The sequence below is a fragment of the Nomascus leucogenys genome, chromosome 3, assembly GCF_006542625.1.
Source record: "Nomascus leucogenys isolate Asia chromosome 3, Asia_NLE_v1, whole genome shotgun sequence".
NCBI classification, from domain to species: Eukaryota; Metazoa; Chordata; class Mammalia; order Primates; family Hylobatidae; genus Nomascus; species Nomascus leucogenys.
Window position 1 is genome coordinate 37897267 of NC_044383.1, and position 16562 is coordinate 37913828.

The following is a 16562-nucleotide window of genomic DNA, read 5'->3' on the forward strand; positions in this document are numbered from 1 at the left end:
AAGAAAGTGAAAAGACAACCCACAGAATGGGAGAAAATTTTTGGAAATCATATATCTGAAAAGGGAATATATAAGGAACCATTGCAACTCAATTATAAAAAGGTGAACCAATTTAAAAAATGGGCAAAGAGGCCAGGCATGGTGGCTCACGCCTGTAATCCCAGCACTTTGGGAGGCCGAGGTAGGTGGATCGCCTGAGGTCAGGAGTTCGAGACCAGCCTGGCCAACATGGTGAAAGCCTGTCTCTACTAAAAATACAAAATTAGCCGGGCGTGGTGGCACGTGCCTGTAATCCCAGCTACTCCAGAGGCTGAGGCAGGAGAATCGCTTGAACTCAGGAGGCGGAGGTTGCAGTGAGCCAAAATCACGCCATCCCACTCCAGCCTGGGCAACAAGAGCAAACTCCACCTCAAAAAAAAAAAAAAAAAATGGGTAAAGGATCTGGACAGATATTTTTCCAAAAAAGATCCACAAACGCCCAGTAAACACATGAATAGATTTTCAAAACCATCAGCCATCAGGGAAATACAAATCAAAACTTCAATGAGATACTACTTCACACTCATTAGGAAGGCTATAATAAAAAATAGGTAATAACAAGTGTTGGCAAGGATGTGGAGAAATTGGAATCACCATATATTGCTGGTGGAAATGTAAATGGTCCAGCTACTTTGAAAAACAGTCTAGCAGTTCATCAAATGGTTAAACATAGACATACAAGTGACCCAGCAATTTTGCTCCTAGGTATATAACCAAAAGAAATTAAAAACATAAGTCCACACCAAAACTTGTCCATGAATGCTCACAGCAGCATTATTCATAATGTCAAAAAGTAAAAACAATCCAAATATTCATCAACTGATGAATAAAATGTGGTATATACATTCGATGGGATATATGCTATGAAATGAATGTCCAGAATTGCAAAATTGTGGAGACAGAAAGTAGATTGGTGTTTTCCTAGGACTCAGAAGCGTGGGGGCCATGTAGGGAGGAAATGGGGAGTGCCCATTAATAGGTATGAGGTTTCTTTTCAGGGTGATAAAATGTCCCAAAATTGATTGTTGTGGTGGTACACAATCCTGTGAATATACTAAAACCACTGAATTGTCGACTTTAAGTTGGTGAATTGTATGATATGTGAATTGCATCTCCAGATAATAAGATCAACAACCACGGATTTGAATCTCAACTTCAACACTTACCAACTGGGAGACTTTAACAATTGAGTTACTTAACAGTAAATAATACCAACCTCCTAGGATTGTTGGAGAACTGAATTAACATCTGTAAGGTGATTAGAATAGTGTGTGAACCAATGTCCACTATAAGCCTGTGTGTTAACTAACTAAAGCCACCAGCACTTCCTTTCATTAAACACTTACTGTATTCATTTCCTTTGCCTGCTATAACAAATGACCATAAAAAACTCAGTGGTTTAAAACAACACACATTTATTCTCTTACAGTTCTGGAAGTCTGAAGCCTGAAATCAGTTTCACTGGACTGAAATCAAGGTGTTGGTAGGACTAAACTCCTCTCTACCCATCGGAGAATATTATGGTTGGAGATAAATTACCATATAATTGAAAAGACTGGATTGATTAATAAATATCCAATTTTATATCCTAAAAACATACAGCTTCTTCACAAGTGTTCATAGATTTATACAAACCCACCATATGCTTAGTTACAAGGAAACCTCTGAAATTATAAAGCCGTATTCTCTAACCATCATGGAAAAATGAAAAATTAATTATAATGGCTAAACAAAAATAAAAATCATTTAGAATCTTTTAAAAGTAATATCCTGGGCTACAGAGAATCAAAATGTGATGTCAAACTATTTAGAAAACGATGACACCACATACAAAAACGTGTTGGATCTATTCACAGTAAGAACGGATTCAGAAAAACTATCACGGGCCGGGTGCGGTGGCTCACACCTGTAATCCCAGCATTTTGGGAGGCCTAGGCTGGCAGATCACTTGAGTCCAGGAGTTTGAGACCAGCCTGGGCAACATGGTGAAACTCTGTCATAACAAAAATAAATAAATAAATAAATAAATACAGAAAAACTATTATAAGTATGGCAGGAAAACTTGAACACCTTTATATGATAAAGCACTCAGTTGATTAAAAAAGTTGATTAAAAACGTCAAATACAAAGAAGTATTATAATAAACAGGAAAAGGATGTAAAAAGTATACAAAAGAAATATATCGTGAAAAATGTCAAATTTACTGTAATTAAAGAAATACAAACTAAAACAATCTAAAAATGGATAAAATTATTTAAAAACAAAAACACCAAAGCTGTCAGGGATGCCACAAAACAGGAACTGCTTTTGAGAGCATGAAGGGCCCAACCTTTGGGAATGCAACCTGGCAACAGTAATCAAGAACTTTAAAAAACATTAACAAGTTTCAATCTAGTAAGTCTATTTCTGAGATCCTGTCCTCAGAGTACAATCCTACATATGGAAAAAACTTCCTGCACAAAGACATTTATTAGAAATGGAAACAACCTCAATGTTCAATAACAGGAGAATTGTTAAATAAACTATGTGACCATAAAAATTACGCTAATAAAGACCATGCTATAAAATGGAAAATACGTGTGCTTCACTGCTACAGTAAAACCAGGCTTTAAAACTGCATATATAGCCTAATGATCATGGTGCCATCTCAATTTTTCAAGGTCCTATTCAAGTGAATGCCAAATGAGAGAAACAACCCAAGCATAGTAAAAAAAGAACTGCCAGGAAATAGCACCAAAATATTACAAGTGATTGTTTTTCTTCCCTACTGTAATCTATAGTATCATGTTTTCTTTAATGGGCATGTGCTATGTTACTTTTATCCTCACGGACATAAAGCAATGCTTTACATCCTTCCTATGAATCAAAAGGAAACACTTCATTTTTTTTTGGCTTCCTTTTTTATTTTTTTAAACCAAGCAGTGGTTATGGAAGGAAACACCTCTTTGTGTAGGGCATGTACTGCCACTGTGGGTCTCTAAAGTCACTTTGATATTCTAACAAAAACAGCATGTTTCATACATGTTAGACAACCTATACTCTGGATTCTTTTCTCCAACAACTTATTTTCTCTTCACAACCCCCTCAAGTTTTCAAGCCTAAAGAAATTCCATCGGTTCTCTCTGCACCCACTTTCCTTGCTTTGCTCCTAGAATTATTCCCACCTTTCTTCTGCAGAGCATAGACAATGCCTCAGGCACATGTTCCCAATCTCAGAGCCCTGAGTCCCTGCTACCTCTAGCTCCCTGGGACTCCAACACCCAGCACAAGGTTCTACAGGCAGCCACACATTCTGCTCCAGTACTTCTCAAGTTGAAGGCAGAGAATAAGGGAAGTTTAGGGAAGCTTGGAGCCATGGAGAAAAGGTGGAGACATGTAGGAAATCTAACACAAGGCCTTTTTGTGTAACAGTAGTTTTTGTGTGCTGAAGATTCCAGTTTCTAGGATTTGGCAAATTGGGAGCCTCAATTTCCTGTTCTAGGGCATATATTTGCTGAATGAATAAACGAATTAGGCTTCCCAGCATCCTGCAATGACAGCTGACCAGTGACTAGAAGTGGCAGCTTGGTGAGGGAGTAGAGGGTGGGAAGAGCATGGTCATTTAGTACCAAAATAAGCCCTGAGACTAAGGCATGCAATGACCCTGCCACATTGCCAGTCAAAGTGTGGTCTGTGGAGGGGCAGCATTATCATCACCTGGGAACTGGTTAGAAATGTAGACCTACTTCAGAGCTATTGGATCAGAATCTGCATTTTAACAAGTTCTCTAATGATACATATCCATGTTAAAGTTTGAGAAGCACTGCCTCAGAACACATGCACACACACAGAGAGACACCAAAAGCACCAAGACAAACAAGTGACTCCACTCTTGCACACTTCACCAAACCATCAAGACATTTAGTGATTCTTCACCACAGGGGCTGCCCTTGATTTTGGCCTTCCTCCTAAGTACTTAAAAGAATAGACTCTATGTAATTTACTCCAGGCCTCAACTTCACTCTACACAGATGGAGCCCATCATCTCTGGACAGTAGTGGGTGGGATTAAACACTGGTGCCCTTGAGCACCATTACCAGTTATAAAGAGCAGAGAAACAACCAAAAAGACGACACAAGGGGGAAAGCACTCTCAAAATGTAATTTGACCAAGTAAAGGCAATACCAATCATAATGATTTATAAAAACTGTTTACCAGATGTACATTATTACCACACGGTGCAATCATGATTAAGGAAATCATTTAATGTGCAGCTGATTGCTTTACAAAGGCTTATTTGATTACACAACCCACAGTGAAGGATAAACTCTGTACTTCTGCCTTCAAATCTCCAAGATGGACATGTAAGTAGGTTGACTGCTCAGAGCTTGGGAAAAAAGGGGGCTTTTTACTCTTAAATCTACACTATAGTTAAGGTAAAAGGGAGAAAAGATCTTTAAGCACTGCTGGGAGGGTGAAGGGGCTTGCCATGGGCAGCAGATTCTACTCATCTTTCTAGATCCAATTGAAGTGTCCCATCCTTTGAGAAGTTTCTCCAGAAGCCATCACTCCCTATTCTGCTTCTCATGGCATTTTCTCTTGTATTATTATTTTTTATTTTTATTTTGTTAGAGACAAAGTCTCATTATGTTGCCCAGGCTGGAGTGCAGTGGTTATTCACAGGTGCAAATATAGCACATCACAGCCTCAAACTCCTGGGCCCAAGCTATCCTCCTGCCTCAACCTCCTGAGTAGCTGGAACCACAAGCATGCACCACTGTGTCATGGCACTTTGTTTAGACTCACATTACAGCTTCTAAGGAGGTAGAATGTACCCATTAGGATCCCAGACTTTGCAGCCTAACCACATCAGTCAAAATTTCCCCTCTGCCTATTATTAGCTGTGTGACCTTAACCAAATGACCTTCTTCCACAGCTGGAAGATGCAGAAACCAATATCATGGAATTTTTGTAAAGATTACAAGAGACAACACATATAAAGCATTACGATGTTTGGCACATAATAAATAATCAATGTTAGCTATTATTATTAGCACTTCCCAGCTATTATTATTAGGCTTCCCCACTAGACGGTGAGAAAACTGTTTATCCAAGGATCTGTGTGGCATGGGAACTTACAAATGGTAGACACACAATAATATTTGTCAGAATGGTTTGAAGGTATGCCAGGAAGAGGAAAGGGAGGGTGCTGGAAAAAACCGTAGCATACTTTATGATTTTTCCCAGGGCCAACTTCGGTAGTGTTTGTTTTTATTTCATTACCAGAGTACATTATCTCAGACAGCAAGGTTGCTATAAAGTAGGGCTAGAAAGACACTATGGAACCAGATGTTCTGTTCAGAGAAGGCAAAGTTGGCTATGAGGCATCTGAAATCTCCAGTTTGGCCCTTGGCTGAGCGGGGAGTGGGGGTTGAAGTTCAGCCAGAGCTTCACTTGCCCAACAGGGTGCCCTGGCATGGGGTTACATTAGCTCTGAAAATCATCCACCCAGAGGGATGCATTTTGTTTTTCAGTGTATCCACATAGAAGGACGTCTTTACAGACTGTGCCAAACATCTATATGTACCAGTGGGGAACCCTACTGCAAACTCAAAGGTCCCCTTTTAAACAAGCCTCTTGAATGTCTCAAATGAGCATCAGCTAAAATAATAATGCTTCACTTACTAAGTATTTATTGAGTTCCCATTAAGGAACTCAAGGTGCTAATGGCTGACAAGGACCTTTGGACTTGCACAAGAGCCTGGTGTGTACCACCTTCTAAGGAAAGCTTGGGATGTTCTCTGAGATGCACACCAAATTCAAGAACCTGTCGCAGGGGTTGATGAATGTGGCTGCCAAGCTGACCCACAATAAGTATGTCAGGGGACCTCACAGACCTCATGGAGAAGTTCATTGAAACCTGACACCTTAACCATTGGCTGCTTAATGACATGTGCTCTTCCTGAATCAGTACTCAGCATCTGTCCCCTTCCTGTGTGGCTTCTGGCCCTCTGTGACTGCTATATGGTCACCCTCTGTGGCTGCCTCCTGTACCCCTATCATGACTGAGGCCCCTCTCCCACCACTCTGCCCACACTGATGAGAAAGTTGCCATAAGTTTAGAGACTAAAAATAAAATTGCACTAGACACTGCAGATCTAAAGGTGAATACACAAAATATAATTGGGAGGGAGAGAAGGTGATGCAGAGGGCAGGAGCGTGGACAAGTATGATGAGTGCCACCTTAGGCATAACTGACGAGGTACTATAGAAGCATCCAAGATGGGGGCTAATCTAGACTTGAAGGATTAGAGAAGGCTTAAAGGGGAATAACACCCAATATGAGGCTTCAAGGAGTGATAGCAAATGTTAATATTTAGCGATACTATACATCAGGCCCTGTTTTAAAAACTTTGCATGAATCCCTCATTCAGTCCTTACCACAACCCTGTAACATAGATGTTATTGTTATTCTCTTCGTGTTACAAATGATGAAACTGAGGCACACAGTAAATGGTGGAGCTGAAATTCAAATCCAGGCTGCGTGGCTCCAGACTAAAGGGGAAGGAGAGTGCCAGACAGGCCCTTAAAACAGAAGAAAGCACCTAGCTTCAGTCTGAGGAAAGATGCAGTTCCTTTGGGAAACTGAAAGCAACTCAATGAGGTGCAGCTTGGGGTGGGGACAGACGTTCAGAGATGACTGGGCCTGCTCTGTAGGTTGGAAGAAAAACCAGAAGCAGAGGGTTTCAGATCCAGTCCAAACTTTTTTTTTTTTTTTGAGACAGTGTCTCACTCTGTCACCCAGGCTGGAGTGCAGTGGTGCAATCTCAGCTCACTGCAACCTCCGCCTCCTGGGTTCAGGTGATTCTCCTGCCTTAGCCTCCCAAGTGGCTGGGACTACAGGCGCATACCACCACACCCGGCTAATTTTTGTATTTTTAGTAGAGACGGGGTTTCACCATGTTGGCCTGGCTGGTCTCGAACTCCCGACCTCAGGTGATCCACCCACTTCGGCCTCCCAAAATGCTGGGATTACAGGTGCAAGCCACCACACCCAGCCCCCCAGTCTAGACTTTTGACAACTAGCTGTGACTAGTGTCACCTAACTAATCTCTTCTGACCTCAGTTTCTCCTTTTTGTAAAAGACCATAATAACAATACCTGCTTCTCATAGAGAATGGCCATGAGCACCAAATGAGGAAAATGTATGTGAACTTGAGTGCAAAGTACAAATTCCTTCACAGACTTAAGATTTTATCAGTATTACTTCCCCAGTAGCTTCAAGGATTTGCAAACCTGAAATCCACAATGTCAGGGCACCAGAAAAAGCAGAGAAACAGTATTGGGGAGTGGAAAAGCCCACCAGCCCTGCCTCAGACCACCTCCATCCACACTCAGTCCTTACTAACTGAGATCTCAAGGCGAGTTATCCTCTCAGTACCTCAATTTTGCCATCTGGAAAATGGGAATGTCAATGATAGCACTTGTAAGGTTCATGTGACAAGTAAGTAGCACACGTAATATGCTAGGTACAGCTCCCAACACAGAATAAAGACTTAGTCAACATTAACAGTTATCATTATTGTAAGTATTAAGAAATATATTGGCTACTCATGCTATTCTTCCATGTTTTATATGGTATAAGCATGTGGGAATGTTAGAAGTTAGAGATGATAAAGAAGGAGGAGAAGGAGGTTTACAACCCTACACTCCCTCACTGCTGCAGAGATTCTTCCTGGCTCTCACACGCTGGCAAGCAGCTGGCTCTCCGTCCTGGCAGAAAATGCCCAAAAGAGGTAAAAGATAGAGACTGCACACCATCTGTGCAAACCAGGCTGCTCTTGTAGTTTTTAGACAAAATCTAAATGTAGTCAGATATGACCTGCCCTTTTAAGACAGAATTATTCTATTTCCTCCCTCCACTCGTCCCCGTCCCCCACTCTGTCCCCCACATAAAACTCCCCCACATATCTCAAGAAACTTTCAGCATTTTGAAAGACATACTCTGGGGTCCTGTTGTGACAGCCTCGTGCCACATTAACTTCTCTGTCTTGTTCCCAGCAAAGAAGCCTTTGCTAATTTCACAACAGGAAAGCATGCAAGAAATTCGAGAACAAAACAAATCTACACGCAGAGCCCAGCATCTTCAAGCAAACACCCTGAGGTACAGACGCGAGGCTAGATGAGTCCAGACTGCAGATGAGGCAGCTGCCTCTTAAACTGCAAGGGGACTGAAAAAGTCATTTGCCTCTAAAAAACCAACTCTGAATACAAATTGATAATGAATATTCATGAGCCCCTCCAGCTTGCTCTAGAGCCACCCTTGACTGCAACCCTGGACTCTTGCTTCCTAAAAAGTTTCCCAAAGCTCTTTCTCTGCCCCCTCTCAGAAGGAAGAGGGTGGGAAAGTTCATTCAGGGCTTTTTGCCTCCAGCTTTCAAGTACTTGCTTTTTGGTCTGGGCTTTTATTTTTCCATCTATATTTTTTTTCTTAAGGATTCAGATCAAATCAATTTTGGTCTTACCCTTTGTATCTTCCATAAGTAGCAGCTTTTGTTTTCTTCCTCTTTCCTCGTTTTTCCCCCCCCAGCTTCTGCTTGCTGTGGTCCGTCTCCGTGAGAGAGGTACTCAAGGAAACAGAGATATAACAGACCCTTGGGCTCGTGGGAGGGGCTAAATTAGCCGGCCCCGTTTCGGAAGGAACCTCAAACCCTGTCTCTTTCATTGACTAGAAAGGACAGATTGACTGAGGAGTCCAGCAGCTCATTTTCCTAAAGTTACTCGAAGCCTTTTCCAGGTTGTAATTTTTTGCATCCTTGAAGCAATGTATATTCAAATCTCTCTTTCTCCCTTCTTCCCTCTCTCCCTTACTCCCTCCCTCTTCATCTCTCTCTCCCTCTCTTCGTTATAGAAATCCCTTTTTCTCCCTTGAAAAAGTCATCTCAGCTGCAAGCAAAAAAAAACTATTTCCTTACTGCAATTATGAAGCTAGATAATAAGAAAGTTGTTACCTTGAAACCCGCTGGAAAAACTGAAAGTCAAGAACAATTCTTCCCGCCCCATAAAGCCTCTGGTCCCATGACCAGCAATCCTTTCTCAAGGCTCATTAGAGCAAAGAGCAACAGGTGACCCAAGTGATGGGTTTCCTGCAGGAGAAGCTGCGTTATTGGTTGGAAGGCTGGGTGGAACCACAGAGGAGCTGCTCAGTGGGAACTGCTGCCTGGCTATGAACTGATGAAAGTCATCTACCATTTCCCAATTTTGACTTCCTACCTTTGAAGTCTAATGAGCATGAATTGCCACATCCAGACCATCAAGATTACCCCAATGTAGATGAGAGCCTGACCAAATTATTTTTAAACTGTGTAACAAAATTATTTTGAAATCCAAACAAGGGGTAACCCTTTGAAAGGAAGGTAGGTCCTCAAGTCCCAAGGCGATTTGGCAGCTTCTCCCTCCACAAGGCTGTTGCAAACCTTAGCATTTCAGGTTTGAAAGATACCTCAGACATCGAGTCTAAATGAGGTTAGAGATGTGGAGAGTTTAAGCCACCTGCTCATGCTCACACACATGGTCTCTCTTATTTGCTACCATGTTCCCCAGCACCTAATACAGTTTCTCTCACAGCATGGGCTCTCAATAAATACTTGATGAATGGTCTAAAAAAATGAATGAATTGCAGCAAAGCAGAAATGTAGATCTGTTTTCCTTTTTCCTAGTTCTTGCTTTTTCTACATTGCTTGTCCGGCATGTAAATTTGTATCTAAAGCCAGTTATACCATATCAATCATTAAATTTGTGAGCCCTAAGGATTGTTTTGACTCTATGTAGAAACTATATTCTCCAGTGAACTTTCAGTCATACTTTAATAAGGACAAAGGATAACCTTTTAGTTTAGGTATCTCTGTTACTTTGCATGGTGCCACATGGTATATACTCAATACATTTTTTATACTTCAATAAATTTGGAGCTGTAGAACAATACTTTATTTCTGAAATGCTTTATAGGATTTTGCATGTATAATAACAACTAATTATACTGAATGAAAGACTCAATGGATGTCTTCTCTCGAGCCAGTTTAGACTACATCTCTAATAATGAATATTGGTCTGGTATTCATCCTGTTATGATAAAATTGGTTTTCAGTGATATGATGGGATATTTTGTAAAAACCAACAATACAATTGGTTTATGACTGCCTTTGTACTATTGTTTTGGAGAGAAATTTGAAAAGAGCATGTCCACAAAATATTGTGTGAATTACAGAATGGAAACCAAAACATCAAAGCTAGAAAGAGAAAAGAATGATCAAAGGGAAGATCCAGAGTGGCTGAGGGGTAGGCAGGAGAAACAGACAAACAAGTACCTGAGCTTGTCAATGAGAGACACATCTTCAGTGGGTGCTGTGGCAACAGTTCTCTACTTTATTACATTAGGACATTAGGTTCTTTTTTTTTTTTTTTTTTGAGACAAGAGTTTTGCTCTTGTCTCCCAGGCTGGAGTGCAGTGGAGCCATCTTAACTTACTGCACCCTCTGCCTCCCGGGTTCAAGTGATTCTCCTGCCTCATCCTCCCAAGTAGCTGAGATTACAGGTGCCTGCCACCTTGCCCAGCTAATTTGTGTATTTTTAGCAGAGATGGGGTTTCACCATGTTGGTCAGGCTGGTCTCGAACTCCTGACCTCAGGTGATCCACCTGCCTCAGCCTCCCAAAGTGCTGGGATTACAGGTGTAAGCCATCATGCCCGGCCTATTTTACTACATTCTTACATTCTTTTTTTGAGACAGAGCCTCACTCTGTCACCCGGGCTGGAGTGCAGTGGTGTGATCTTGGCTCACTGCAACCTCTGCCTCCCAGGTTCAAGTGATTCTTGTGCCTCAGCCTCCCGAGTAGCTGGGATTATAGGTGCGCACCACTAAGCCCAGCTAATTTTTCTATTTTTAGTAGAGATTGGGTTTCACCATGTTGTCCAGGCTGGTCTCAAACTCCTGGCCTCAAGTGATCCACTTGCCTTGGCCTCCCAAAGTGCTAGGATTACAGGTGTGAGCCACAGTGCCTGGCCACAGTTCTCTATTTTAAACAAAATTAAAATTCAAGTTCATTTCAATCATGTTCCATCAGACATTGTCGACGAAAGGTTACTTTGACAATTGACTCATTCTCTTTACATTTCATCAGGGAGAGAAAGAGTTAGTAAAAAGTAAATTGTTCTAGTACCCAACTTCTGGTTTAACCAGGAGAGGTAAAATCTCATTGTAATAACTAGCACTTCATAAATATTTGAAGTTCATCCAAACTGAATATGGAGTAATAGAAACATAGTTTTAACCCCTAACTCATATTACATGAGCCTTTTGACAACATTTAATGCTTTTTATGGTAATATGCTCTGTGCTACAATTTAATCATGTTGCCCAGGTTCGCACCCTCCTCAGCATCATGAAAATACTGTGGTTAAGTATATATTATCACCAATTCATACAAGAATGATTATAAAAGAGATGGGAGTTTGTGTGTATCTTTCTAAAGGCCTCAGAATTTATCTTAAAAAATAAATCTTCTTTCTCAACAAAAAATTATCATCATCAATTTTATTGTTTTTTGTAATAGAAAGTAGAAAATTAAAACTGCACTCAGAAAGATGGAAGGAGTTGTTAGAAAGGCGTAAAGATATTTGTCTGTCTTTTAACGATGAAATGGTCTTATAAAGTTCTTAGAATGGTAGAATTTTCATTTTTCCTACACCTTCATCCTCTTTCACTGTACTGGTTCATCCCCCTATGCATATAAAATATTTAAGTGATTCTCATTCTTAAAAACAAATTCTGTTGTTTGATGGTATAGATTATTGTGTTGCAAGATGAATAAGTTCTTGAGATTGGCAGCACAACAATGTGAATGTACTTAAAAATACTTAAGTGTACAGTTAAAAATGATTAATATAGGCCAGGTGCATTGGCTCACCCTGTAACCCCAGCATTTTGGGAGGCTGAAGCAGTAGGTTGTCTGGAGGCCTGGAGTTTGAGACCAGCCTAGGCAACATAACAAGACCCCATCTCTACAAAAATAAAAATAAATTTTAAATGATTAATATGGTAACTTTTTTTGGAGACAGAGTTTCCCTCTTATTGCCCAGGCTGGAGTGCAATGTCACGATCTCGGCATCTCGGCTCACCGCAACCCTCGCCTCCCGGGTGCAAGCGATTCTCCTGCCTCAGCCTCCCGAGTAGCTGGGATTACAGGCATGTACCACCACACCCAGCTAATTTTGTGTTTTTAGTAGAGACGGGGTTTCTCCATGTTGGTCAGGCGGCTGGTCTCAAACTCCTGACCTCAGGTGATCTGCCCGCCTCGGCCTCCCAAAGTGCTGGGATTACAGGCGTGAGCCACCGGGCCCAGCAATATAGTAACTTTTATGTCTATTTTATCACAATTTTTAAAAAATTAATTAAAACAAAAACAGCTCCTCCACAAACAAGCTACTTGAGACCATGGTCTACCTTTGCCTTCCTTCATCACCTCCATTCTCTCCTGATTCATTTACTCCTCCTTCCATTGCATTCCCGTTTCTCACTGCACCAACCCAATGAAACTGCCCTAAGATTGCCAATGGCCTCTAAAGCAAAGACCAATTTTTGTGTTTTATCTTCTTGCATCTCTGTAGCATGGGCCATTGTTGGCCTGCCTTCTTTCTTGAAAATTGATCTCTCCTTATTTTCCAGAACCCCCCTCATGTCTGATTTTCCTCCTCCATCTGTGTATGATGGCTCCTTTTAGTCAACTTTTGTGTCTCGTAAATGTTGGTATTCCCTAGACCTTCACCCTTTGCCTTCTCTCCCTACTTCACTTATTCTACCTGGGTCATAACTTCTTATGCCTTTACATTTTTGCTAAGTCCACTCCCATGAACCCCAGATCCATATTTCCATTCATCTACTGGGTGTCAAGAGAATATCCCACAAGCAGCTCAAATTTAGCATCCAAACTGTACTCAGTATCTTTACTTCCAAATCTGCTCCCATCCAGTACCAGTATTCCCTACTTTTTTTTTTTTTTTTTTGAGACAGTGTCTCACTCTGTCTCCCAGGCTAGAGTGCAGTGGCACGATCTTGACTCACTACAACCTCTGCCTCCTAGGTTCAAGCGATTCTTGTGCCTCCGCCTCCCAAGTAGCTGGGATTGCAGATGCACACCACCATGCCTGGCTAAGTTTGTGTTAGGAGAGACAGGGTTTTGCCATGTTGTCCAGTCTGGTTTCGAACTCCTGACCTCAGGTGATAGGCCGCCTCGGCCTCCCAAAGTCCTGGGATTACAGGCGTGAGCCACTGCGCCCAATCCCTACATTAGATAATGGCACTACTATCCACCTAGTCACACAACCCAGCAACCTCAGGGTCCTCCTAGACCCCTCCCCACATCCCACATCTTATTGTTTCCCAAATCCTATTGTTTCTGTACCTTAAGATCTCTCAAATTCATCTCTTCTCTCCATTCCCGTCACTTCTGCCATAGTGCATACTCTCTCATCTTTCTGAAATCGATATCTGATAATGTCATTGGCAGACTTTAAAAATTCTAAACTCCTTATCATGCATAAAATAAAACTTAAATTCCTGTCATAGAATATGTAAGGACTCTCTCTACCTCTCTAAACTCATTTCCTATTATAGGCTTCCTGCACTCCAAAAACTGAATCTAATTCTAGAACCCATAATCCTTGTAAAACTCCAAATTTTTGTTTTGTTTTGAGATGGAGTCTCGCTCTGTCGCCCAGGCTGGAGTCCAGTGGTGCTATCTTGGCTCACTGCAACCTCCGCCTCCCAGGTTCAAGCAATTCTCCTGCCTCAGCCTCCCAAGTAGCTGGGACTACAGGTGCGTGCCACCACGGCTGGCTAATTTTTGTATTTTTAGTGGAGACGGGGTTTCACCATATTGGCCAGGCTGGTCTCGAACTCCTGACCTCGTGATCTGCCCACCTCGGCCTCCCAAAGTGTTGGGATTACAGGCGTGAGCCACCACGCCTGGCCACAACTCCGAATGTATACAAGCTATTACCCTGCTCATAATGCTCTTTCCCCTCTTATCCACCTGGTCCTCCTATATATCTTTCATGACTCAAATATCTGGTCTCCTGTGTTAGGCCGTTTTTGCATTGCAATAAAGAAATGCCTGAGACTGGGTAATTTATAAAGAGAGGTAATTGGCTCATGGCTCTGCAGTCTGTACAAGAAGCATGGCACCAGCATCTGCTTCTGGTGAGGACCTCAAGAAACTTACAATCATGGCAGAAGGTGAAGGGGGAGCTGGTACATCACATAGCAAGAGAAGGAGCACGAGAGAGAAAGGGGAGGTGCTAGACTATTTTATACAACCAGATTTCAAATGAACTCATTTTCACCAAGTCATTAATGAGGGATCTGCCCCCAGGACCCAAACACCTCCCACCAGGTTCCACCTCCAACATTGGGGATCACATTTCAACATGAAATTTGGAAGTGACAAATATCCAAACCACATCATTCCCTGTGAAGTTTTGCCTGACCCATCCCCGCTCCTTTCCCACAGACACAAACACTGTGCTGACCCACAGAAGAGATGCCACTCGTTTTATAATTTCATTCACATCTCAGGCCATAAACCTTAGAGTCACATTTGAATCCACTTTCCTTACAATCCAAGTCCAATCCTTTAGAAAATTCAGCGGGTCCTATCTTCCAGATACATCCAGGACCTGACCTCTTCTCATTACTTCTACTGCTACCACACTGCTCCAAGCCACATCATCTCTCACCTGTATCCTCTATTATTGTGATAGCCTCCTCACTGGTCTCCTCCCAGATTCCGTTCTTCAAACTCTTCAGCCTATTTTCAACCCAGAACCCATAATAATTCAGTTAAAATTAAACAAAACAAAAGATTATGGAATTCTTTTGCTCAAAATTTATAAAAGGCTCCATCTCACCCCAAGAAAAGCCAAAGTCCTTCCAACTTCCCACCAGGCCCTGCCTGGCCTTCTCCTCATCACCTCTATTTCTTTCCTGCTACTGTCCTCTTCTTGCTCCCTCAGCTCTAGCCTCCAAGTCTTTGCATATGCTGTTCTTTCTGCCTGGAATGCTGTCCTCCCAAATATCCACATGGCTCATTCCCTCCTTCCCTATAGGTTTTTACTAAATTATTTCCTTCTATCCCAGCACCAAGATTGCTATTTTTAAATGCTATTTTCTAATAAAATGGCCTAAGGCCCTTTGGAAAAATAGCTAACCAAGTCTGGGGCAGGAAGTATACCAGAAAGCAAGGACACTAAAATTACTAGGGTTGTGTCAAAAGGACTCAGGAGCCAACTTTAAGTGGCTCCTACTGGCCAAAGTAGAAAAAAAGAAGACATTTGAGCAGCAATAAAAAGAATAACTGCAATGGATTGAAATGTATCAGATATATTGAGATCCACATAGTCATAATGACACTATGAAGAAATCACTGTTCACCTTTAGAACCAATTCATTATTGTGAAAACACACAAGGGGGATAATAACACTCAACCTCCCTTTGCTGCACAAACTGTACCTCAGGACACCAAAATCATTGATGGGGAAAAGTCTCTTTAAAGTATTCCAGGTAATGAAAGACTAAAATTGGTAGCATTTGGGTATCACCATCTTGCAATACCTCACAAAGGAATGAATATAAACAATAATCATCAATGACTGTTCACATAACAAAAGTGGGTACAAACATTCATTTTGTGCCTTCTGATGGAAGCACACATCACATTCTCTGAAGCTGTCTTCCCAAAAATGGAAGCTTCTAAACCTAATACCAGCTAGTGGGGAAAAGAGGGCATAGATAAACACGTTAAAAAAATACAACAGGAATGCAATCAGTAAACTCCAGTTTGTAGGAGACTAGATTAAAACAATCAATAAAACAACTCAACTTCTTGAACAAATAAATTGCAGAGAAGAAAAAAGAGAATGAGGTACCTATAAATTAAAAGAGATTTAAAAGATATACCAACAAAATTCATACCAGGACCTTGAGATTCTGATTCAAACCAATGTAAAAGAAACTTAAAGAAAATCAAAGAAATTTGAAAACTGACTAGTATTTTATAATATTATAGAACTGTTAACTTTTAAGGTGTGATAGTAGTATTGTGGCTATAATTTTTCCAAAGCCCTTATCTATTGGAGACACACACAGAAATATGTACAGATGAAATCTGGGATTAGTTTCAAAAAGAGGAGGAATGGGTGAGGTACAGATAAAACAGGATTAGGGATGACATTATAACTGCTGAAGCTGGATGGTATATGGGGATACGTTTTATTATTCTCTCTACTTTCTATGTTTGAAGTTTTTTGCAATAAAAGGCAAAAAAGAATCCTGGTGAAAAAGTGGGAGATTATTTGATGATATGCAGTGGTTATATGGGGTATTATTACTGGTATTTAAGGAATGTAACTGAATATTTCCTGAGTCAGTAGACATATGCAAAATGGACTTTGGTAGTTAAAAATAATGCTGTAATTTGGCAAGATGATCT

At 41.2% G+C, this 16562-nt stretch overlaps 1 protein-coding gene across 2 annotated transcripts in view; it reads right to left on the minus strand.

Moving 5' to 3' along the window:
• Window positions 1-8671, minus strand: part of ENTPD1 (ectonucleoside triphosphate diphosphohydrolase 1) — a 116420-nt gene extending 107749 nt beyond the window's left edge. Inside the window, exon 1 of one of the 2 annotated variants that reach the window (XM_030809161.1) lies at window positions 8544-8671. In XM_030809161.1, the coding sequence (XP_030665021.1) occupies window positions 8544-8559 (16 nt within the window). In that variant the 5' untranslated portion in view covers window positions 8560-8671. The remainder of the gene's footprint in view (window positions 1-8543) is intronic. The other variant, XM_030809165.1, reaches the window with a different exon arrangement.
• Window positions 8672-16562: the final 7891 nt, after the last annotated feature.